Source organism: Macrotis lagotis, chromosome 2 (genome assembly GCF_037893015.1).
Source record: "Macrotis lagotis isolate mMagLag1 chromosome 2, bilby.v1.9.chrom.fasta, whole genome shotgun sequence".
Classification (NCBI taxonomy): Eukaryota; Metazoa; Chordata; class Mammalia; order Peramelemorphia; family Peramelidae; genus Macrotis; species Macrotis lagotis.
The window spans coordinates 28,012,070-28,037,658 of NC_133659.1; the positions used below are offsets into that span (position 1 = coordinate 28,012,070).

At 43.4% G+C, this 25,589-nt stretch overlaps 1 protein-coding gene across 1 annotated transcript in view; it reads left to right on the forward strand.

Annotated features, from left to right (window-relative positions):
- Nucleotides 1-25,589, forward strand: part of FAF1 (Fas associated factor 1) — a 319,384-nt gene that overhangs the window by 210,676 nt on the left and 83,119 nt on the right. Inside the window, exon 11 of the mRNA XM_074221481.1 lies at nt 17,564-17,718. Within this exon, the coding sequence (XP_074077582.1) occupies nt 17,564-17,718 (155 nt within the window). The remainder of the gene's footprint in view (nt 1-17,563; nt 17,719-25,589) is intronic.

The window sequence follows — 25,589 nt, forward strand, 5'->3', positions numbered from 1 at the left end:
TAAATTTTTTTCCGAATTCTGAAGATTTTGTTGTGTTCTGTTTTAAGGTCTCTCATTTTCCTGTTCATTCCTTGGTGAGATATGTTTTGAGGTTTCTACTTTCTAATAGGAGAAACTGGCTAATGAAAAAGACCCTTCTGCTAAGAGAGCCACTGCATTGGAGATAATAAAAGCAGAGAGGCATTCCTTACAAATAATTCTGCAAAAAATGGATGTACTTTAAGTAGATAATTACAGAATAATTGTAGAATCTTAGTGCTAGAAGGGACTTCAACAAACACTGAATTTGGTCAAGCCCCTCCATACTTGGGTAAAAATCTACATAACTACAATCCTGGGAGCAGGGGCTGACTTGGGAAATAAAGAGGCTACTTTACTGCTTCTGTGATAGTATGTCAGTCTCGCTCTCTCCCTTCTTCAGTTTCTTCCTCTTAAAAATGAAGAGTTTGGGTAGATATTCCTGAGGGATGAATGATCCTGGAGGGTGGGGGTATCCTTCTCCTCACATCTTTGAATCATCCCTTCTTCTCTTAAGACCTCCAGTAGGCTGGAATTCCCAGTTAGTGTCCAAGAGACAGGGCTGATGGATGGTTAAAGATCCCACAGGTTTTGGGCTAATTCCTTCCTCCGTTTCCTTCAGACCCTTCCCTCCAGGCAGTTCACTTTGCAACATAAAACTGATAACTTAGTGCCAAGTGAAAAAAGATCATTAAAAAGTCAATTAAAAAATGGCAATTGCCTAAAAGAAAAGTGTCCTGCCTACATTCTCTTCAGGGAATAAGGCAGTACCTGTTTTGCTGACATGTTTTCTGCAGTCATTCAACAAACATTTGATAGTCTGGACCAGCCCCTGAGAAAAACCCTGGGGATAGATGAAAACCCAAGCGACCTCGCAAGAAGGCTGAGCTGGAAAGCACCCTGGCTAGAAGGAAGCAAAGCTTCCTATGCAGAGGTGTCCTCTGTGCATTTCCAGACCTGCTTCTGATCTCAGAAATGAAGGAATCCGTCCCAGCATGTGGTTTCTGGGAGGAAGTTGAGGCCCAGGGACTGGGAGGAGTTTGCTTCGACTCCATGCTTCACAGCTAAATTCAGCTCTCCTGCTCCTTGTCCACTCTCCTGGGCTGACCAGCTCAACCCAACTCAGATGGTCCATTTGGAAGGCACAGTATAAGTGTTAACAGCAGCCTGGTCTGTTTGTTTGCTCCTTTTGAACTGTGCTTGCCGATAATCCTCTTCTGATGAGCTTTGGGCTATTTTGACAAATGAAAATCTTAACCACTTATTAGGAGAATCACTGAATATTTGAGCTGCAAGGGAGATTTTGAGACTGAGTGGAGGTCACTCATTTTAGAGATGAAAAAGTGGCAACCTCACATCCCATCTGGAGGCTAAGAAACCTTTCCTGTCCAGATCTTAGTTGATGTTCTTTTTCCATTCTTCCTTCAGTTCTTTTCTTCAAAAGTAAGGATTGGCTATTGAGACCAACTCCTTATTCAGCAGTTAAGGAAATTAAGTATAGTTTAATATGTATGATAAGCAGATCCTTCAATACAAGACAAATTGACAAATTCGCAGACTCATAGGCATTGGTGCTGGAAGGAATCTGGAAGATCATCCCATCCAGCCACTTCATTTGGAAGAGGGAAAAAGCTAAGTGCCAAAGAAGTGCTCACTTGTTTCTGGTGCTCTGTCTTGAACCCAAACCTCTAGTCCTCTTAAACCAAGGATAGTTTCCTTTGTATTCTTCAAAGTGATCAACCAGCCTATAGGCCAAGCATTTCCCAAAATCATGTGAATGAGTGTCCCACATGACAGAGTGTTTTCTTATAATGTAACTGGTTACAGGTATGCTTGTTCCCGTTTTGTAGATGGAGAAACCAAGACCCAGAGAAGTAAGGTACATTACAGAACAGGATTTGAACCCAAGTCTTCTGACAAGGCCATGTGTAACACCAGGCTTTAAGAATCCATAATGGTAGTTTAGTGCACTGCTTAGTCTTCTCTTCCCAGTAAGAACTACTTTACTTGTCTGTGGTGACTTAATGTGTGGTTAGGCTCCGTCATTGAGCAAGCATTAATACATGATAAAGTTCCTGGTTTGCCCTGGGAGAGGATCTATCCATTAAACAACCTGCTCCTGATCAAGTCGAGCTTGAGCTCTGAGACTGTGCCTCTTCCCAGGCAGTGCCCTGCCCAGATCACCCTCCCTCCTCAGTTCTCTTCCAATCTCAGCTTAGCCATCTCCTCTAAGAAGTTTTGCCTGAGTCTTTCCCTGCCATGTTTTGTCATTTTATGCATGCTTTGTACAAGTTACCTTCCCTTGATGGGTCACTTTGGTCCCTGCATCCTAGGGCCCACCCAGGACTGGGCCTGATACAGAGGAAGCCCTTAGGAAGACCTTGTTGATTGCGTGGCGCAGTTGAATGGGATTTTCTAATGGTAACATGATTATCATCATTTTTTCCTCATTATTGAATGGCACCTCAAATTTTTCCTTTTCTCATACTTTTGTTTTGAAAACTAAGAGCAAGCCTTTTCTATTTTCTTTCTGGAAAGCTCATGAATGGATCATATTTAAGAAAACTTAATTTCGGCTGCTGATAAGAGTATTGAGGTGAAAGTGACCGATACTGTGACATTTGCTGAAATGGAAAGTTAAAATTTGTTTTCCATCCCCCTTAATATCCAATGTTTAATTTAAACCGTGGGAGGCGCATGAATTTTACCAGGGCAACAGATGAGCTTTGAGTACCAGCATTCTTCACTTCAAGTGAGAAATTGAGTTCCAAGAGTAAATAAAAACAAGATTGAAGGTTTAAATCCTCTGCTCGGCTTTTTGAACTTCTATACTCATTAAATGTTTATTGGAGTGGTGGGATTACAAAGGATTTGGGGAGCTTCATCAGCCGGTAGAGAGATAATCACTAAGTAAAACACTACATTTGATAAAGTGTTTCTCACGATGCCACACTCAATCCATCTTAATGAAAACCGCTTCCAGCTGATTGAATTGGAGAGCCCTTGGTGGGGAGGGTGCCCGTGCTGCCTGCTGCCTTTTCACTGCCTCTCTGTTCTGCCCTTAGCTTAGCCACTACTGGAAGCCACTCTGCTTCTGAAGACATTTCTAGAAATGTCCATTTTCTGACTGTTGTCACCCTTGATTTTCAGAATCTTTGACAAGTGTGGTCATAATTCCTGGTCTTCTATCCTCATAGAAAGCTGCCTTGTTGTCCTCAGCACAGAGGCTTTTGGGCTGTTCTTTATGTCTTGATTCAGTTTCCTTTCCATGCTCAGTCTAGGAAGTTGTTTAGTCAAGTATGGCACCCACACACACACACACACACACACACACACACGCACGCACACAGTCTCAACGGAGTTCACCTAGGTTATTAGGGGTAGGACGGGGAAGAGAATAAGCATTTATATAGCCCCAACTACAGCACTGTGCTGAGTACTTTACAAATTTGATCTTATTTGCTCTTCCCAACAACCTTATGAGGATAGGGCAGTTTTTATCCTCTTTTTGAGTTGAGGAAACAGAGGCAAACAGCTTAACTTGCCCAGCATGTCTGAATCCTAATTTGAACTCAGGGCTTCCTGACTCAAGGCTGTATTCCCTCTGCCACCTGCAGGAGGCAGCACTCATTTGAACAGGTGAATTCTCTGCTGTTGAGTCTGTTTCATTATCTGAAAAGATGGACAAAAACTCGACTTCCTCCAGTTGGGAAGAAAGGAGATGGATTAATGAGGTAACTTCCTCATTGCTTCAAGGAGCCACTATTCCACAGCCTCCCTGCATCTTGACTGGTATTGGGAGTTCTTTTACCCTAAAAAAATGTCCCATGTGGGGCCCAGCCTTGAGGTTCTCCAAATAGAGACAGATTTGAGCCTGAGGTGAGGGAACATTTCTCAAAATTAAAATTTTTCTCAATAAAAAACAGGTTTGGGCCTCGCTTCTTTTCTGATTTCTGTGTTAGCTGGGAACCTGTCTTCTTCCCGAACCAGAGAAACACATGGTATACTAGACAAGGCAGGAAGATCTGAGTTCAAATGCAGCCTTTGGTACTTTGGTAGCCCTGCAACCCTGAGCAAGTTCCATAACTTTTCTGAACCTGTTTCCTCATCTACAAAATGAAGTGAATTTACGGTAGCCTCCAGATTTATTACAAGACTTAAATAAGATGATGTTTGTAGAGTTCTTCACACACTTTAACAGACTAGAAATGTCAGATTATTATTATTATTATTATTATTATTATTATTATTATTATTATTAGATCATGAACACCTTGGGAGAAGAGGCCAGTGCTGCATTCCCTTAGTGTCTATTTCTCAGATGACTAAGTCCAGGGCTCTGCACATAGTAAATCCCTTCTACCTTTGTTTCTCAAGGCCTGAGCATCAGGTCCTGGTCTAACAGTAAGGACTTATAAAATGGAATGTTACTTAAATTGTTGAAAAATTTAGTGATGATTTTTAAATTATTTGTATAAATGTTTCTATTTCCATCAAGCCTCCATTCTCCACTTAAAGAGATAGACATACCCACTGTCCCTTTGAGAAATGCCTCTGTTCTGATTGTCTTTCTTGTATTTCCCAAATAATTACTGAAAGGCAGGATCATCTCTGGTCCTTGTCATTGGGACTTCTGGGCAATGTTTCATTTTATACACAGGTGTGTTAAGGAAGAAGTATTTAACAAATACTGTCATCATTATAGAATCTGATATTTAGAGCTGGAAGGGATCATGAGACCACTTAATTCAACCTTCTCATTTGACACATAAGGAAACTGAGGCTCACAAAGAAGAATTCACCCACACAAGCAGTACATGGCAGAGCCAGGATTCTCACTTACATCTGTGACTCCAAGGCCAGCATTTTTTTAACATGCCACCTATTTCAGGAGTTGCTTGGAGCATGGCAATTAGTGCCTTCCCTTCATTTAGTTATCATGTTACCTGCCTCTCCTATAAAATGAGGGTCATCATATTCATGCTGCAGAATCCAGAAGCCTGTAATGAAGAAGATTTGCCTCACCTAGGCATCTCCAATTGACTCTATGTGCAAAATGAAGCTTGTTTGCCTCCAAAAAAAAACAGTCTCTCTGTTGATGGTCTCACCATTCTCTCAGATATCCTGGCTCACAACCATGAAGTCCTAAATTCTTTACTCTCCCTCAACCCCATATCAAATCAGGTGCTAATTCTTTTCAATTCTGCATCTGGAATATCTCTCTAATTTGCCCCTTTTTCTCTATTCAAAGGCTACCAGTCTAGGAGTCTATTCCCCCCTTCTTCACCTTTCCTTTGAACTAGTCTAGTAACTTTAATCAGTCTCTCCAACCTTCACTCTCTCTAATCTCCAACTGTCCTTAATTCAGCTATCAAAGTGTTGGATAACTGATTCACAGCTTTTTGTTTTGTTTTGTTTTATTAAAGATTTTATTTGAGTTTTACAATTTCCTTCCCCTCACCCCCCCACAGAAAGCAATTTGTCAGTCTTTACTTTGTTTCCATGTTGTACATTGATCCAAATTGAGTGTGATGAGAAAGAAATCATATCCTTAAGGAAGAAGCATAAAGTATAAGAGATCACAAGATCAGACAATAAGATATCTGGTTTTCCTAAATTAAAGGGAATGGTTGTTGAACTTTGTTCAAACTCCATGGTTCTTTATCTGGATACAGATGGTCTTCTCCATTGCAGACAGCCCCAAATTGTCTCTGATTGTTGCACTGATGGAATGAGCAGGTCCATCAAAGTTGATCATCACTCCCATGTTGCTGTTAGGGTGTACAGTGTTTTTCTGGTTCTGTTCATGTCACTCAGCATCAGTTCATGCAAATCCCTCCAGGCTTCCTTGAATTCCCATCCCTCCTGGTTTCTAATAAAACAATAGTGTTCCATGACATACATATGCCACAGTTTGCTAAGCCATTCTCCAGTTGAAGGACATTTACTTGCTTTCCAATTCTTTGCCACCATAAACAGGGCTGCTATGAATATTTTTGTACAAGTGATGTCTTTACCCTTTTTCATCATCTCTTCAAGGTATAGACCCAGTAGTGGTATTGCTGGGTCAAAGAGTATGCACATTTTTGTTGCCCTTTGGGTGTAATTCCAAATTTCTCTCCAGAAAGGTTGGATGAGTTCACAGCTCCACCAACAATGTATTAGTGTCCCAGATTTCCCACAACCCTTCCAACAATGATCATTATCCTTTCTGGTCATATTGGCCAGTCTTAGAGGTGTGAGGTGGTACCTCAGAGAAGCTTTAATTTGCATTTCTCTAATAATTAATGATTTAGAGCAATTTTTCATATGACTCTGGATTGCTTTGATCTCATCTGTAAATTGCCTTTGCATATCCTTTGACCATTTGTCAACTGGGGAATGGCTCTCTGTATATTTTAGAAATGAGTCCTTTGTCAGAATCATTAGTTGTAAAGATTGTTTCCCAGTTTACTGCATTTCTTTTGATCTTGGTTAATGTAGTTTTATCTGTGCAAAAGCTTTTTAATTTAATGCAATTGAAATCATCTAGTTTGTTTTTGGTGTTGTTCTCCGTCTCTTCCTTAGTCATAAACTGCTTCCCTTTCCATAGATCTGACAGGTAAACTAGTCCTTGATCTTCTAATTTGCTTATAGTATCATTTTTTATGTCTAAATCCTGTATGCATTTGGATCTTATCTTGGTAAAGGGGGTGAGGTGTTGGTCTAATTGATTCACAGCTTTAAAAAGTACTTCTTCCCTCTTTAAATAGTGATGCATCCTAAAGACTGAGCTCTCATTCTCTTCATCACATTCTTCTTGTGTACAAGACAGACTAGTTGTCAAGTTGTCTTTCTTCTCCTAGAGGTTCTTCCTCCATGGAATTCTGAAACTTCCTCATTACTCCCACAGGATAATCAGTTAAGCCCAGTCTCCAGGGATTTGCAGAGAAGAATTCAGGAATGTCAGAGACTCTGAGTAGCTATAAATTGCCTAGTTTCCTTCAACAGCACTGCTGAAAACAGCTTTCTCTTGGCTGTATCCCTTCTTGATGAAAGGACCCTGAAGTCCAAGGACTAAGAGTTAGAATCCTGATCACAGGCTCTTGGGCCAATAACTTCCGCTTTCGGACCTTCATCTCATTAAGGTCTTATCTAACTTTAAATCTTACTATCCTGACTAGCCTATTACAATTGTTTTCATTTTAATCATCTCGTGGCTTTTCCCTCCCTCTGCTGCACCTTTCAAGAAAAAATGGTTCATTGTAGCTCTTTATGTTGGAGTCACAGCCCCCCCATGAGCTGGTGATCTCCTTGAGACCTTGAAGAATCCATCTAAGCAGATGTCTCTTCATTCCTGCCAATCTGTGCTTATTAAGAGAATGCATGAATATTCCATGGGCCTAGGAATGGGCCTACCCATCCTCCTTTTGGATGGGCCCACCTATCTTCACAGCTCTCCTCAGATGTCACATCATTTTGCCTCGATGTTTCCTTTGTACATCTCTTCCTCTTTTTATATCAATGATTTTTTTTGTTGTTTGTGAGCTTCTTTAGAGTAAAGTCTTCTTGTATACCATCATATCAGGAGGACTTTTCATGAATGAATGAATGAGAAATCAGCTTTCAATCTCAGAAACTTAAATTAAGCATCTGCTGTGTACAGAGCATAGAAATCAGACTCTTTTCTGCCTTTGGACTCATGTAGGGCTGGGGATGGAGGGATGTGAGGAGGCATGATGACTGAAGCAGAAATGCAGAGTCAGGAAGATATAGAATATGTTCAAGGAATAGCGAGTGGTCCACATGGATTGAAGCTGGGAAGTTATCTGGAGGGTACAGTAGGTATGAACAGTGTGGTTCAGGGTCAGATTGGAGGAGGCTTTCCTTGCATTCCAGTCTAGAGAGTCTCATCCAGCCATAGACTATAGATTTAGAAGGGGGTTTCAGCAGCTCTAGTCCATTCCCTAGACAACACTTGACAGGTAGCCAGCCATCCTCTGCTTGAAGGCCTTCACCCTCCCCAGGGAACTTCTTGTCATCTAGTCAGGAAGTTTTCCTTGACTTTCAGCTTCATCTGGATGCTTTCCAGCTTCCCTCCATGACTCCTGGTTGTACCTTTGGAGCCAACCTGAATAAACCTAATTCTTCCTCCCTATTGTAGTCTTTCAGATACTGAGATTTCGCTTCTTCAGAGTTATCCTACAGAAGAAATGTAAAAGGGATGAATGTAAAGTCTCACCCTGGGGTTCCACAGATCATTTTTCCAGGTACAAGAGAGGGGGGTTGTATTTCAGCAGTTCATCCAAAAAGGTAGGAGTGGATAGGAATCTTAGTTGGCATCTTTGATTTTTTTTTTTGGCAGTCCAGAAAGTTCATCTTATCCCTCATCAAACTAGGCAGAGGGTCTGAAGCAAAGAAACCCAGTGTTCTCTCCCTTGGTTAGACACTCCTTGGGCACTTTATGTTTAGGACTGGGCACCAGATTTTAGGAAGGATTATATGAAATTAGAGAATGACTACAAGAGAGGAATCAGGATAGTGAAGAGCACAGAGTCTAGGCCATATGAAGATCAGTGAAAGCGGCTTGGCATGTTTGGGGGGTCCTCCACTTTCTAGAGAGATAACCACATGAAAAAGGGACTACTAGATTTGTTCTTCTTTTCCATAGAGATCAGAACTAGGAGCACTAGGTAGAAACTATATCCATGCCAATTTTGACTTAAAGTAAGAAAATCCTTCTTGACACGGGAGGTCACTTCCTCTTTTGAAATCCTCTGATTCCTAACAATCAAAACTGTCTCAAGTGAATTGGGCAGCCTCATCATCACATCCTTGGGGATGTGCTAGGAAGATTTAAGGCCCAGAGGAGCTGAGTAGCTTCTAAGGCCATGAGAAGCAAGTAAGCACCTACTCCACCAGCCTCACTTGTCTCTGTCAGCACCGAGCAGCAAGAATATAGCCGAATTTCACAATTAGATGATTCCTGATTTATTGCTTACTGATCGTGCCACATTGGACAAGTCATTGCCCCATCTGAAGCTTGTTTTCTCTTCTATAAAAGGGAAACAAGTACATCTGTACTTCTTGCCTACCTCAGAGAGCAGTTTGGAGGTGAGGCTTAACACCATGTAAAAATGGTGTTTTTTAGCAGTGTGCATCTTCAGGCTGGTCCATGAGGCCATTGCCATAAATTTCATAATCTGTTTATTTCTGTGTACTTTCTAACCACTTTTGCCTTGGAGTTTTTTTCTCTTTTCCTTCTTTGGGTGCCAAGCACAATAATTAAACCAAACTTGAATGGTGTTTGACCAGGCAATAGGGCCTAAAGCCCCAACCCTACAAATATTTCCTGGTCTTTGCTACCATTCTTCCCTTTCAGGAGATTCTGATGCATTTAACTTGATTTGTCATCTCAGGCCTGCCTGTTGGTTTCTGCTGTAAGAAAAACAAACATTGTGCTCATAGTCCATGTTCTTTCTTGTCCATCTTGCTTTCTCATGCTTGGACCCAGTTTACAGAACTGGTCCATTCCCTGGGGCTTGTCTAATCTGCAGGTCAGTTCTCCTACCAGTTAGTGATGAGTGGGCCTTGGGCAGGTTTTCCCTTCATCCTCTTCCTATTTATGCGTTCTTCTATGACTAGGGTGGGTTTTGTTGGTTGGAAGATAGTTTGTAGCCATTTGACTTATGATTTGAGAGGGAAAAGGTGAAGAGTCTCCCACTTATTTGATAAGATTCAAGTTGGACCTGGGATTTCCTCAACATAGGAGCTTCTTGATTGAGGAAATTCCTCCTCCAGTCCAGGTAGGCACCTTCTTTTCTCCTTACTCTCAGAGAATTGCTCAAAGCCCTAAGAAATTCCAGCTTAGCCTGGTCAGACAGACAGAAGAGGTCAGAGGCAGGACAGGAACCCAGGGGTTTCTGGCCCAAGGTCAGCTCTCTGTCCACTACACCACAGTGCCTCTCAATAATTTGGGCTCTTCGAAAATAGAATGGACTTCTTTCTTTTTTTTTTTTTATTTTGAGCAAGTTCAGGACAGTTTTTATCAGAGGGCTTCCTTGCTTCAAGGAAAATTCTATCCAATATGCAATTCTGCCTCCAGTTGGTCCATACACACATACATATATACATGTATACAATAAAATTCCTTTCTATTAGTGACATTAGCAAAAAATGCATTACTTCTGGGGGTGAATATTGCTACCAAACTAATAGAGAAGCCCTGAGAGGCCAGGATATTGGGACACTAGTCTGTAGGACTTTGGATTTAGTATTGCTGTTATTTTAGTTTGCCTTTCATTCTTTTTTTAATTGTTATTTTGTTTTTCCAAATACATGTAATGAAAGTTTTGCAACATTCATCCACATTCATATGCAGTTTTAAAGTTTCATAATTTCTTTCCATCCTCCCCTCACCAGCAAACAGTCCAGTGAATATTATACAAACACATTTGTGTTTAATGTGTTTACAGATGAGTCATTTCCGGTGTGAGGAATTAGGATTAAGGGAAAAGAAAGAAACTATGAGATAGAAAAGAAATACATAACAGAGATTTTTAAAAAGTGAATGTACTGTTCATTTAAATTTGGTAGGGTTTTTTTGGTTTGATTTGGATTTTCTCCCTCTGGTTGAGGATAGCATTGTCCATAATAGGTCTCCCAAGTTGTCCTAGCTCTCCGAACTTCTGAGAGGAACTGCTTCCATCAAGGTTGAGCAAATCACCGTGTTGTTGTTAATGTGTACAATGTTCTCTTTGCTCAACATCAGGTCCTTCATTCCGTGCTAGAATGGACTTCTTTAAGAAAGTAGTAAGACTTACAGCTTTCTTGCAAAGATTGAACAACTACCTATCATTCTAGCATGAATGGAGAAAGGCTATTGTCAATTGTTTCTGGAAGTCTTTCGGGCTCTCAGGTTCTAGGATACTGTGATTTGGAGGGTTTCTAGTCCAGCTTCTTGGTGCAGGAATGTCATGGTCAAGTAGGTAGTCCCTCAACCCCTGTGGTAGTTTGTCTCTAGGTGACCCTAAAATGTATACACAAGTTGATGTGACTTACTGACTGCCCTTGTTATCTCTCAGCAACAGCAGCTTTTTTCACTGATTTCAGGCCCTCACTGGTTGGGATTTGTCTGCACATTTATGAGTAATGAAGGACCCCTTTCCTTTTGTGGTTTCCTTAGAAAGTTTCTCCCTATAGCTGATTCTTGCTATTGTTTTGAAGTCAGCCTCCAACTATGTCTAATTTTCCTTAGAAAATAAAATGTCAGAGCTAGAAGATCCAAGATTCTTTCATTCAGTGTTGCATTTTATAGATTCAGAGATTCCACAGAGGGGCAAGGACTTCCCCAAAGTCACTCAAGACTTGGACCCATCTCTTTACTTACATTCCTCTGAAACTTCCCAAGGGGAATCTAGAAAAATTTCCTTCAAAATCAAAACCATAGACAGAGACAGAGAGAAGACACAGACAGAGAGACAGATGTACCAAAACAGATGGAGAGAGAGAGACAGACAGACAGACAGACACAGACAGGGAGAGAGTGCTATTGTTGAAAGATTTCTGCCTTGCCTTAAGAAACTTGATCCACTGACCATATTCAGGTCCTGGGAAGCCTTTGACCCCTTACTGGGTCAGCAAACTGAATGTAAGGGAATGGTCAGAGAAGCTATTTTTTGCCTTTACTGAAAGAAAAAACCTGCTGCAGGGCCCTGCTGATTGTGGGTCCTTGGAGGGGAGACTGCCAAGCCTGATGCTTCAGCTGTGACTACCCTCCTCCCATTTCCTCTACCACCACTTTTGTACATGCCTGGGCTGGGGTGGGGGGGTGGGCAGAGCTTGCCAAAGGTGTGTCACATTATGTACCTACTCAAGGAAATCTGTTTATACTAGTGAAACCTAATTAAAATGGGCATCAGTCATCAAATGACATACCTGGAGGGAACTCAGAGCTGGGGGAAACTTGGAGCAGAAAATATTGGAGCAAGAAAGAGGCTTAGAATTGAGACTATCAGAACTGAGAGGCACCTTTGAATAGAGGATGTCAAAGCTGGAAGAGAGTATAGAGGCTATTTAGACCAACCTCTTTTTTAAACAGGAAAGGGAGTCACGGAGAGAAAATGACTCATATCAAATCATTCAGCTGGCTGTTATTTAAAGACAGGTCTAGAGCCCTGATCCCCCCAGTGCTTCGGTGTGGAGTGCTCCGCTGCTTCTCATTGCGGGCATCTATGGGCAGCAGAACTGAAAGTAGGACATATTCTCAGGAAGAACTAATGGAACAGAGAATAAGTAGGCAAAGGGCCGATGGCTATCTACTGATTGGGGATGGGAGTGCGTGGTAGAGAATGGACAAGTAGGAGATGATCACAGGGCAGCCAGGACCCCAAAGCCTTGCTAAGATCTACTGAGGGACCCAGGGTGTGCCTGCTCAGGGAACAGAGGGAACAGATTTGTTCTACTTGACTTCGAGGGCAGAATTCGGAAGACTTGACTGCTCCAGCTACCCTTGGATCAGAGATCGTGGACCAAGTGTTACACACCACTTTGTAGAAGGGAGTTTTTGTGGTCATTTGAATTAGGCCATAGACCTTCATCTCAGGTCCCCGCAGATTGTGCCCAGCTCAGAAAAGTCATCAGAGGAAAAAACTGAGGCCCAGAAAGGGCAATTCTCTAAGATTCCCAAGGTGAAGGGAGGATTTGAGGCCGAGTCCTTCAGCTTCAGATCCCGTTCTTTCCTCTCTCCGCCTTCAGGAGCATCTCAGTGCTTCCTGCTTCCATGCTGCAGAATCTGTGCCAGATTGACAGCTAGCCTTTGTCCAGTAGAGAAACGTCCTTGGAATCAGCAGCAGCTGTGCCTGGTGACTGCCAGCATAGTGGGAAATTACTACCCTTAGAAATCATTTGTGCCTTGGATCATTTGCTTAAAAATAATCTAATACAAGAATCGTGGATGACCTCTCACTAAGATTGTAACACTATCCAAAAGGAAGTAAGGAGGCTTTTCATTCCTTCTACAAGTGCTCATTGAATGCCTTCTTGGAGCCCTGCATCTTTCTCTAACGAATTTCTCCAGATCTTTAAGGAATTCTCGAGTCTTCAAGCCTTTGCAGCTCGTGGCCAAGTCAGGTTGGTTCCTGCTCAGCATTTCTCACCTGCCAAAATAGAACTTTTTCCTGGTGATTTTTAAGAGCCTGGAGATTCAATACCCAATGAGCAGAGGGGTATTTTGACATGGTAGCAGAGCATTTACCCTAGTTCACTCACTGTGTTCCTTTCACTTCCATTCAGATCTCCTTCTAACACTGCCCCTGAATCATAGAAGAGACTCTTAGATCTTGAAGGTTATTTCAGGGGTCCATGAACTCTGAAAAATGTGACCAAGCTGAGGAAGCTTCAAGGGTCCTGAGGCTCCACGCCAAAAAGTTGTCACAGGTGATGGGTTTTTTTTTGGCCATGGCTGCTCATCAGTATTCAGTAATACAGTTATTAAGAAAGACTGGCTCTTGATGGTTAAAAAGACCAGGATTGACACTGGTAGAAATGTGAACCCCATCCACATCCCCCAAAGGCAAAGACCCTGGACATGTGTGGAAGGCAGAGTACTCCCTGGATCCCAGCCCCGATTTCCTTACTCAAGACCAGCCAGACAAAAAAGGACTTTCTCACACTTTCCTTCAGCTGCTGTTGCTGCTTCTTGTCCTGCTCAGGTGTTAACTGATCATATTACCATTTATGTTCTCAAACTCATTGCTGGGTGCAACCCTCTGATTGTGCCATCTGCCCCTGCTATGCAGAAGGGGACGCATCTGCCTTTCCCAGAAGAGGTCTCTGCCAGCCGGTGACCAGATCTTTCCCAGGACTGCTTTAAAGCTTTCTGGAACCTGAATATGTGTATGCATGGGAGTAAAAATCAAAGCATGTTGGCTGTCCCCAGCCTTCCTTTCCCCTCCCCAGCAGCACCAGCACCACCACCATTAGGAGATATTTGAACCCAACAGATGTGAGCAAGCAGAGCTCCTTTGACCTCCTCTCATTCCCAGCTCAATACAGGCCTGGTATCTTTCTTCAAGGCCCACTTTTGTACATTGAATTTGGAGTTGAAATCGGGCTTCACTGCAGTGTCCTTTGCTGGACTCTTCAGTTCACAGTGTCCTTGGAACTTACACAGTTGCTCCCGAGCCTTTCTCTCCGCGTTCCCAGTGAAAAGGGGGGCGAGCGAGCCGTGCCAGCCGCTTACCACAAAGCAGACCCGCCACAAAGGAAAGATTAAGGGTTTAGAGAGAGGTCAATGTGGGTTTTTTTCTAACTAAACACTTTCCTAAAGTTTCCTTGTGGAAAAATAATGAAGTCATCTCAGAGTTTTTAAAGAATTTTTATTTCTCTTTCACCGTCTGCATTCGCCTGTCTTCTCAGCATGGATGTTTAATCTTTCGGGGCTTTGTGAATTGGCCCAAATGAATAAGTGGGGAGCTGTCTCTCTAGGAGCGAGAGGCTTATTCTAAGGCCTTAATCACTGAGTAAACACATCTTTGCCCTCCCTCTCTTACAAGGGCTGGATAATAGTCGGGATTCTAGCACAGTAACCTGGATATTGCAGGGACCAGCGCTTTGAAATGCAGAGTGGCTGATCCTCCAAAACAGACAGTGCCTGATCTTCGCCTGCCTCTTTCTTCTTTTTAAATTAAATATCACCAAAGAGATGCTGTTTTATTACTTGATATTGTGCATCCGTGGCCTGGATTTTCAAGTTTAGTTTCAGTCAACATTGTTGGCTGCACTTAGGTGGAGCTCGGCTTGTTGGGCTTATTAACGGCCTTGCCGGGCACATGTGTGTTTTGTTTTGAAGAGCATTTAAATTAAATCAGCATGATATCAGTGTAAATCACTAATTTCTTTCCCAAAGTCTAATGTTCCTTTGGGGTGTTCTTTGAAGAAGTGGGCATTTTAAAGATTTAACTAACCATGGACCATGTTTGGCCAGAACGATGCTGATTTTTCAATGGATAGCTGAGTGTTCCCAGTGATGCATTAGATAGAGTTGCTGAGATGCATTCATGCAGAATCACCAGCCTGGTGGAGTGGAAACACTTTTGGACTGGGCTGGGAATCCGGAGCTTGAGTCCCCAATGACAGCCCCCCTACTTATTCACTCTGCGACCTTGGCAAATTACCTAGCTCCTCTAAGGTTCCCTTTCCTTATCTGGTCACACAAGGTAGACCTTCTAAGGTCCCTCCTAGCATTCATATTCCAGATTGATGATTTCTTTGCTATTGAACATCTGTGTATTTGGAGTCATCCTAACAAAAATACTGACAAATTCCATTAAAAAAATATATTGCTAGTTTTGCATGTTCCTCCCAGAAGAAGCAATTTTTCAGACAGTAATCATGACCTACTTTGCCCTCAAATCATTACAACATAGAATTAAAAGAGACCTTAGAATTGGGATTATCAGAGATGAAAGAAACCTGAAAACTCAGAACATCAGGACTTGAAAAAATGTAGAATGGCAAGACCTGGAAGGGATCTTAGAATTAAGAGCATAGAATGTCAAAGCTGGGAATCTTAGAACATTGCACAGAAAATATCAGAGCCAAAGAACATAGATATAGAAAATATTATAGTTTGAAGGTATCTTAGAACATTGAGACCAATAATGTTTAGGGCAGAAATAAATCTTACAGACCAATGCCAGATAAAGACTGAGGCGAAATGGATGGCCTCCAGCATAGAGTTTGGTCTCAGTTGTTTGCTTCTCAGTGGTATCTTATCTCTTTATCTCTTGGGTTATAAAATATCTTTATGAGGACTCTCATTCAGCCAGCCAGCCAGCCAGCCAACTGGAGTTCCATTGGTCTGAGTTGGACATACCCATAAACAGTTCTGGGACCTACTGGGGATCTGGGGAACAGTCGCCATGATAGTTAGTTTGGTCAGCTTCTAGGAGACAGGAAGTCAAAAGATTATGGGCTTTGAGTTGGAAAAATTTTAGCCTTTTCCTTTTACCCATAAGAGAGATGAGACCCAGAGAGGGGAAAATCAGCATTTGAACCCCAAGGGCTCCCATTTACAAGACTGTGACACCTTCCTATACACCAGACAGCCTCCACAAGAATCACAGCCTTCCACTTTTTCCTCAACCTAGCCTATTCCAGAGGGACTGTGCATTAGAGAGAGCCCTGAGCAGGGAGTTAGGAGACCAAACATTCACTGTGAAACCTTGTCCACAAGGGAACAATCATCCCTGGCTTTGGGGAAGAATTCTGCCCAGGAGAGCCGCTGCTCATCTTGCGTTTTCCCTCCACAGATTTCCCGCTTCCTTTACCATGGTGGTTGGGGCCTGTTTTCTTCTTCTGTGGAATGCCAAAAGGAAGACCTAGAACTTGCTTGACCCTTTCCTCCACTGCAGACTCTACTTAGGCTGGTGTTTCTCTGTACCTTAAAGCAAAGAACGTCCCTGCTGTCCCAAGTCCTCACCACTCCATCTCTAGAGGTGCCAAGGGGAGGCAGAGGAGAGGCAGCTAGACAGAGAGACTGGCTTTTTATCTGAATGCCTGGCTTCCCAACCTGCCTCTGGCACCTCCAGAAGCTGGACTATCAGCGAGTTACTCCCCCTCTCGGAGATTTCTCTAGTGTGTAAAATGGGGATAATATGCTTAATAAACTGGAGGGACTTGTTGTTTTAACAAGAAATGAGCTGTCACCAGTTTTTTTGTGGCTGACTGTTTGCAAAAGCTTTCCTATAGGATCCTTCATCCTAAGTGTAGTAGCATGTGACAAAAGCCAAGGTTTTCCTATCAGTTTCCCCCTTGAGGTTGTGGGGCTTTGTCATGCCAGTACCCCATATCTGGGTGATACTGTATAGAATTGCCCTTCGGACAAGTCCTCTCATCAGCATAAGAGAGAAGTATTTTCCATCTATGTGCATAATGAGAAAACCCATTGGACATTTTCTTAAATATAATCTGTTCAGTGTAGACTCTGTATTTTCTTGTCATCTTTTCAGTCAGTACAGTGAAGACCTGTAATGGGGTGGGGGGCTTTAAGGGATCTCCAATCATCTCTTGAAATAAAACCAAAAGAAAATGTCATTTCAGAGCTTTCCTCCAATCTTAGAAGGGGAATATTGACTATTCAGATTAAAAATATATAAAAATATTTAAAAGGATTTTTGGTTATCAGCCCTCAGTGAGTTTTTTTTTTCTCTGAATAGCTGAACAATTCAAAATTAATGCGTCTGTACAAACTGAAAATGTACCTTCAATATGAAGACTGGCACATGCCTGTTATTCAAGGGAAAGTGAGTGACCCTGTTGCAGTTTTCACTTGAGACAGCCTAGCATGTACAAAAAGAAATCCATCAGGAGGGTAATGTGCAAAAGGGTAGGGGTACCTTAGCACCCCAGCCTCTGAAGCCTCAGTAAGTGAAGGAGAGTGTTGGATCAACACAGCCAGGGAGTAGGCCATCTGATTCCCCGCTCACCACTGTCTGACTAGAGAAGAAACCTGAACTAAGTGGAGCAGGTCTGCAGAATAACTGGCTTTATCTCTTCTTTACAGAGAAAGCTCCTGGCTATCTACCTCCACCACGATGAAAGTGTTTTAACCAACGTCTTCTGCTCCCAAATGCTCTGTGCTGAATCCATCGTCTCTTACCTGAGTCAAAATTTCATAACTTGGGCATGGGATATGACAAAAGAAGCTAACAGAGCAAGGTAATCAATCCATTCTCCCTTCTTCCTTCTCCTCTCCTCTCCAAAGAAAAGTCCCATTTGGCAAGGGACTTATGGGCTGAATAAGGACAGAATTCTAGAACCCCACCTCCTCGGCCTCTGTTAGCCCATTGTCTTAGAAGGTAACTAAGAGAACAACACTTTAGTGTTGAAGATTATTTGGCTATAGATGAGATTTAAATCTGAGAATGCAAAACATGCATGCACATAAAGATCCAGACACACATGCACATGCATGTCCTCCCTCCCCTCCTCTTTCATTTTCCATGTACATAAACATGCATGTACACACAGATCCAGACATCTGTGCACATGCAGGTTCTCCCTCCCCTTTTCTTTAATTTTCTGTGTTTATAAACATACATGTACATACAAATCCAGTGCACATGCCTGTCCTCTCTCCCTCCCCCCTTTGCTTTCCATTTCTGTGTGTATGTATCTGTCTGTCTCTGTCACACACACCAACTTTTCCAGCCTCTCTCAAAAGCAATAACAGTCATTGCCCTGTGTTTTCTGAAGCCTTGCAAGTCTGTTTCAGGAATGCTTTAAGGTTCCCCCCGACATTTAAGTGTCCCACATAGTGCTAATGATGAGTTTACTTTTAATAACTTCAGTGGAGAAGGAAGAGTGCTCCTGTGGCCCAGCCCAGGAGGGGTAGGAATGGCTTAACTCTACCATACACTAATTGATGTAATCGCCTTATTGCACACATTCTTTTGCACCCAGCCAGCAATGCATCCATATTCTCAATAGGGGGAAAAAAATCCCCTCCTTCACTGCAGGGAGAAGTTTACTTAGTTTGTTCATCATAATATCTCTGAGCAAGGAATAATTCTCCAAGTCAAGCCTGTTTGAGTTTCTTAGCAGAGAAAGAGTCCGAGTGTTTAATTACACATGTGGCTCCAGCACACCCCGTGATGCTACTTTGGGTGTGTTAACACACTCCTAATCACAAGCTGTTGGCCTGTGAACAAGAGATTAAATGAATTCATTGCAGGGTCTGGCTACTTGGGTCTCCTCATTTAAGCAACAGGCAGAACAGTTAGAAATCATCAGACTTGTCTTTTCAGCTTGGTCAGACTCCCTGGATTTGTTGGGGGGGGGAAGCGTACCCAAAATGATTCTTGCTCTGGATGTTGCTGGGGTGCAAGAACCGTCATCCCTTCTTCCTGCAGGCATTCATCCTTTCACCGGGCAGCCAGGAGCGGGAGCTGGCTCCCCTTGCCCTGCTTTGGAAATGCTCCCTGTGCTCCACAGAGCAAGGCCCTTCAGCACCTGTATTTGTTTAAATGAAATCGGGTGATTATTCACACTCAGTTAAAGGTGATGAAAAGCAGTGCCCAAAACAGATAAAAAAAAAAAAATGCGGCATCAGAGGCCTTTCATGAGGCCATTCGGAGCCCAGAGCCTGAAGCCTGGGCTAACCCTTTGGGTACCGCCATTCAGCAGCAGCGAGGAAGCTCCTCCTTTCTTGTTATCCCCCAGCTCGATGGAGAAGGAAACACTATTTCTAAACCATCTGTAGTGGCGAAGTTCAGCTGGCTACCTGCTGTTATTTTGTTCCCGTCCCCATTTAATTCCCTCGCCCCTTTTATTTTACAATGACAAAAAATTGCAGTGTCGATTCTTTTGAAAAACAGTGTTGGAGGGTTTTTTTTCTGACTGACAATCAACAGCCATGTAATTGCTTTGTTATGTTTCCCTCAAGAAGTCTGTGAAGTGGTACAACTTTGATACACTAGTAATCGGAGTGTGCAGGTTACACAGATACCTGGGGTGACCAAAGCGACAGAAGCTGCTGATTAGACAGAGCCCGTACAGCTGTGTCCTGTTAACTCCTTATGACACTTTTTAAAGCGCCAAAGAAAGGCCTGTTGAAGGCTTTAGAGTGATTTCTCAATGAGGCCCAGGACTGATTGTGAAGTACACAGGGTGGGGGTGGGGGGAGAACGGACCCAGGAAGAGTAAGGACTTGCCAGCATTTAAAAAGAAAAACTCATTTAGGGATAAAACAGAATCAGAGGTGAGGTGGGGGAGGGCTCCCCCCAGCCCCAGCCCTGCCCTTGGAATGTTTAAAGCCTTGGGCTGCTGTGTTTGCAATCTAACCATCTCTCTCTGGGTAAGAAGGGAGGACTATTTTTAGACAGAGAGTGTCTGATTCTCTCGAAAAACAAAGGAGGTGCTGCACTCCCACCCCCACCCCTCCAGTAAAGTTCACCAGATGCAGCTAAGGCCCGACAAGAGAAGATGACTTTTTCTGTGCTTGAAAAGACAAAGTGATTAAGTGGAAATGCTCCCTCCTGGATGGTAGTCAGCATGGATCTGCCACAATTGTCTCAGAAGCTAAGAGACCAATGAATTTAAATAATTTTTTTTGCAAATGGAGGGCTCCACATGCCTGGAGTTTTCTCACCACCTGGGTCAGAGGTGATTCTCCCAAGTTGAGGTGTCTAATTATGTCTGTCCTGCCTGGGCTTCTTCCTTCATCTTTCTACACATAACCACCTGAAGCCCCTGACAGCCCTGGAAATGGATTACATCAGTCTTCCTGCTACTTGTAGCTTTCAGGAGCAAATCTTCTAGCCTTCATTCTCAAGTGGATGGAGGAGCTCTCTGCTCTGTTGGTTAGATAAGACCGAGGCTCTCATCTCAGCTGCACCATGGTCCCGCTCTGGCCTTTGGTCACTCACAGTCCTGCTCCAAACTCCCTTCCCTCATCTGAAATAAGGATTGTAACAGCTGGCATCATGTGTAGAGCCAAACTTCTTATTTTCCAGGAGAGGAAGCAAGGTTACTCAAATCACAAAGTGGAAGGGGCAGGATGTGAATCCAGGTCTTGTGATACACTGTTCTTTCCAGTGCAGAAGGCTGGAGTGCCTGTCCCACATAATCTCCTAGACTTGTTGTAGGCAGCCAATGAGATAAGGAAGAAAGGTTTGGAAAGTCATCAGTCATCTTAAATATTTATGAGAGTATTTTTGTCTTTGTTATTATTTTACATCAAATAGTGCCTTCTCATAACTGTCACATTATAAAACACATTTCTCAATCAAGGAAAAGTATTTTGCTAGACTTTTCCAATGTCAGCATTATTCTCCTTATGGACAGTGGGAAGTCAGAGGAAATAAATTGTTGGGGAGTGATTTAGCCTGTATTCTCTGTAAATCACAAGGGATAGATCTCACCGGATGACTGCAGTAGACTGGATTGTCATTTTAGAAAGGAGTTTAGAAACCAGAACATGGAATATTTGAGAGGGATAGATAGAGAACTTAAAGAGTGGGGCAGTGCTTAGCAACTCCTCTTTTCCTCTAATTTTAAAGAAGAGGAAACTGAGACTCAGAGAGAGGGAGGTATTCAAATTCTAATAATTTGCTTTTACTCAAGGAATATACTGATTAAGCTTCTGATGAGGAGCATGCCAAAAAGCATTGGGCTTCCCCACCCACACATATAGAAGTAATGGGGAAGGATGCGATTTTGAGAATATCAAATGAACGGATTGTATTATTACCGTATGTACATCTAAAGCATAAATCTACCATTTTCCCTAAAAAAATAAACCAATGACCAAAGTCATTAGTTTTGATTTGCTGTCATGTGTATGCCCCATATAGGATAAGTGAATTATGTTTTCTCCCTTCTCAATATTAGTTGTTCTGCCCTGAGAACTTGTGGTGCTCTGATTGAGAGCTCCCCATTATGTAAAGTTGGGGAGAGAGACATGGCTATCATGGAATCTGAATGTCTCAGCCATATGTGGCCCAGAATTATAGAACTGGACCCTCCCTCCAAGCACTTGGGACTAAAGCCGACTCTACTTGTTCCATCTGCAGCTCTGGGGAGACCATGGTCCTGGGAGCCCTCATGAAGCCACTCCATTCAGAGATCCCTGGTTTACCATCTGCACTAATTCTCTGGCCTCCTGGGATGATAGCATTTTGTCAAATGAAAGGGACTCAGGGACCCAGCAGCCACCCAGCTGGGGCTCTTCCCTCAGAGAGCAGCCCATGGAGGACCTCAACAGAGCATTCAGACATTCCAGTGAGCAGGACATGGAGGTGAAAAAACCAAAGCTCTGTGAGGTACATGACACAAGTATGATTAAGCCTATTGCAGAGAGAAGGAAGCATTGCCAAGGTTGTTCTACAACTAGTGAGAGGTGAACCAAGATTTCCCACTCCAGGACCAGTACTCCTTCTCCTCTTCTTAGATCCTCATTAAAGATTTTTCACTTTATAGATTTTCACACTCACTTTCCTGAGCATTCCCAGGAGGTCCCAGATGCATGAGGTTAAGCATATGCTGATTTGAACCTACAGCTTTTAAATCTGTAAGATCCCTGGTTGGGCTGACCAACAGAGGCAGAGAGCTTATGTCATTCCCTCCACACTATGACAGACTGCCCAAACCATCATAATCCAGTGAGGGTTAACTCAAGAGAGCCCAACTCAGGGATACGAGTAGATCTATTTGGATCCATGAGACATCAAGAGGACTCTAGCCAGACACCCTGCTCAGTGTCTTCAAATCTCCATCACTGGAAGGGATCCTTACTGCCATGGATTCTCCAACCCATCAGAAGAGTGGAATACCTCCCATTTCTCTAGTAGTAAATCAGTTCACATATCAAAGCTAATCAAATTGCTCACAGTCATCTGGAGAGGTCCTAGCACAGATGGCATTCTGCCTATCAGATACGTTTTCACCTCTCTGAGCCTCAGTTTCTTCATCCATAAAATGGGGTTAATAAGGGCCTACCTTAGGGTGTTATCATGAGGATCAAATGAAAGAGGATCAAGGGCTTTGTAAAATCTACAGCCACAACCAAACCTTGAATCAGAGACTTTGAGACCATCAGATGCAGTGGGGACAGCTCCAGATTGGATAGTCAGGGAACCAGAGGCAGCCCTCCCCTGCTGTCCCCCTCCCCACTACCTGGGTGGCCTAAGCAGGTCCTCCTGACTCCAAGTCTGCCTCTGAATAAGTTTATCCTAATTCTGCCGTTGCTAGTTCCTGGCTGTATGTCCTTGGGAAAGTCATTTTACTTTAGGATCAGTAAGCTCATATACCTTGAGCTGGGAATCTCCTCAGAGACCAGCTGGTCCATCCCCCTCATTGGGTCTTGCCAAGGGTCACCCAGGGAATAAAATGTCTGGATGTTTCTGGGTTTCCAAACCTTGGTGTGTTCCATATGAGATAGGGAGTAGAAATTATAGTATGACTTCCATTTCACAGTTGGGTAAATAATGTCTGAAGTGCAATTGGAATTCAGGTTTCCTGACTCAAAGTCCAGGATTTTCCTTTATACTTTGCTGTCCCTGTAGCTTTAGCATCCTTTGATCTAAAATTGCTTTCTCAAAAGAAATGATAATAAATTTGGTTATAAGGTATCCCAGCAGACATCCCCTCAGACCTAAATATCCCACCAATCCCCCCCTCTCCCAAAAGACTTCTGGCAAAGAGGACCCTGCATTTCTTAGGGCAGCTCTTGTTCTCAAGACACTTTTTTTTTTGACATTGGTCCTAAAAGGCCACCTCGTTCCTGGTTCTCTCCTCTGTGATCAAGGAGACAAGACCAGTTTCTCTGTCATGACTGTCTTTCAAAGACATGAGACAGCTGTTATGTTCCTGAGTCTTCTCTTCTCCATACTCCCAACATGCCCTGTTCTATCAGTCAGTCCTCAAAAGCAACTAGAGACCCGAGTATGAATCCTGCCTCTGCAATTGATTGTTAATCACCATAACCAGCTGGCAGGGTTGGAGCACTTAAGGTTTACTCAGATCTTCTCAACAACCCTGAGGAATAGGTTACCAACTCATATTACAGCTGGGAAACTGAGGCTGGCAGCGATTGCCCAGGGGCACATAGCTAGTAGTATTTGAGGTTAGATTTGAACTGCAGCCTTCTTGACTCCATGTTCAACTAGCTGCCTGCTTACTAAGGGTGGGCCTTGAATCAAGTTATTCACTCTCTTAGGGCCTTAGTCTCTGATAGGACAAAATGGCCCCTTCTTTCCTGAGCTACGCTGAGCCTAGCCTAGGTAGGCTTCCTGAGATAGGATTTCCAGGACCCTCTGGCTCCCGTGGGGCCTGTGGACTGTAGGCCCACTGATGACTGTACTGAGCTCTGTCCTAGGCTTTGGGAGTCCAAGTACTGCCAAAAAGAAAGAGTCCCTGACCTCAAGGGACTTCCATTCTAAGAAGCAGGGAAAGGAGCAGAACAAGCTGTTTTCCTTTGCGGCAATTCTTTTACAGAAGAGGAAGCTGAGGCTCAGAGAGGTGATGAGACTTAGCCCCTTCTCTGACACTGAGCCAAAAGCCATGGTTTTATCTCTCGAGTTCAATGACAATGCTGTGTACACATCAGCAGCTTCATCAGTTATAGTGTCCATGACTTGCTCAGTCAGAACACGCTGAGTTCTCTTGACTCCAGACCCAAGGCTCCGCCATGCAATCAGTTGTGGAGAGCCCTTGAGTCTATTTCATCTTCGATTTCTAGTTCAACATCCTGATTTAGGGCTAGATGGCACCTAGGCCAGATGGGGGAAGTGAGGATAAGGACCAGAGCAGGATCTGAACCCAGGACCTCCAGTGCCAGATCCCACCAGCTCTGGGGTGCTTCTCATCATCCTCCACTTATAAATCCCCACACAATCAGCACAACATGGGGTTCCTTTCCCAGGCTGCCTCTCTATACTAATCTCATAGCTTTTGAACTTCAAGCCTTAGGTGCAGGATTTCAGGGAAGGGCCAGCTTCCTCTGCTGACATGACAGGTGCCTGATCACCGGCACCTCTGAGGGGTCCTTTTCCACATTACTGAGTCTTTGGCCAGAGTTAATTGACTTAAGCCCTCTTTGTCAGCAGGCTCCCTTCACCTGCATCCTCCCTCTCTGTAATTAGCCATATTCAGAGGGACTGACCCTGGGACTCACCCCCTCAGGGATGCTGGCCCTCCCCCGACCCAGCAGATGGACCTCAGGGTCGGGCTCTGTGCTCGATGAGGCTTCCTGCGTATTACTCTGCAGCTGTGAGCCGTCCCTTCCCTTCATCCCCACCCCCAGGCCCCCTGATCCAGATCTATACACCACCGCAGGATTCACAAAGTATTTCCTCACAGCAGTGCCTTAGGTCATGTAGCATGAGCATATTGTAGAGAAAAATACAGGGGCCTGGCCTCAGTGGACCTGTCTTTGAATGTCCACTCTTCCTCACGTCAGAAACTTAAATCTTGGAGTTGTTTTCCTCATTCATAAAAAACGGGATTGGCCTAGAAGAGGTCTGGCAGGCATCTCATCCCCCTCTAGTTCTGAGACTCCCCACAACAGTATTGGTACAGAGTGGGAATGGGTTCAGAAAGGGGAGACTGACCCATGATCCCACACCCATGAAATGAAGCCAGATCTCTTGGACTGAAATACCTTATATTCTCTCCTGCTTTGCATACATGGAGTTACTAAGTTTTTTCTGGGATCTTCCCCCACCAGAATTTATATAACTCTTATATTCTCTCCTTTCTCTTTTTCCTTCTTTCCTTTTCTTTCTTTTGGCTATTTTTTCCCCTTCCTGTACTTTTTCAGGAAAAGTCTCACCTGGCAACCTAACCATCCTGGCCTGAGTCAAATTAATGCTCAGAAAAATCTGAGTTCTAAACCACAGGCGAGTTTGTCATTTTCTCCCCTAGTTTGTCTTGTGGAGGAGGAGGAGAGAAGGTGAGGAGGAACCCCTCCTGTTCCATGATTACATCCTACCTACTCATTTTCTCCTACTCTCCTCCGCTTTTGATTTCAGTGGCGGCCTTAACAGAATGTCAAGATCAATTTGCAGCCCGGTTTAACTCAAGGCTTGTTT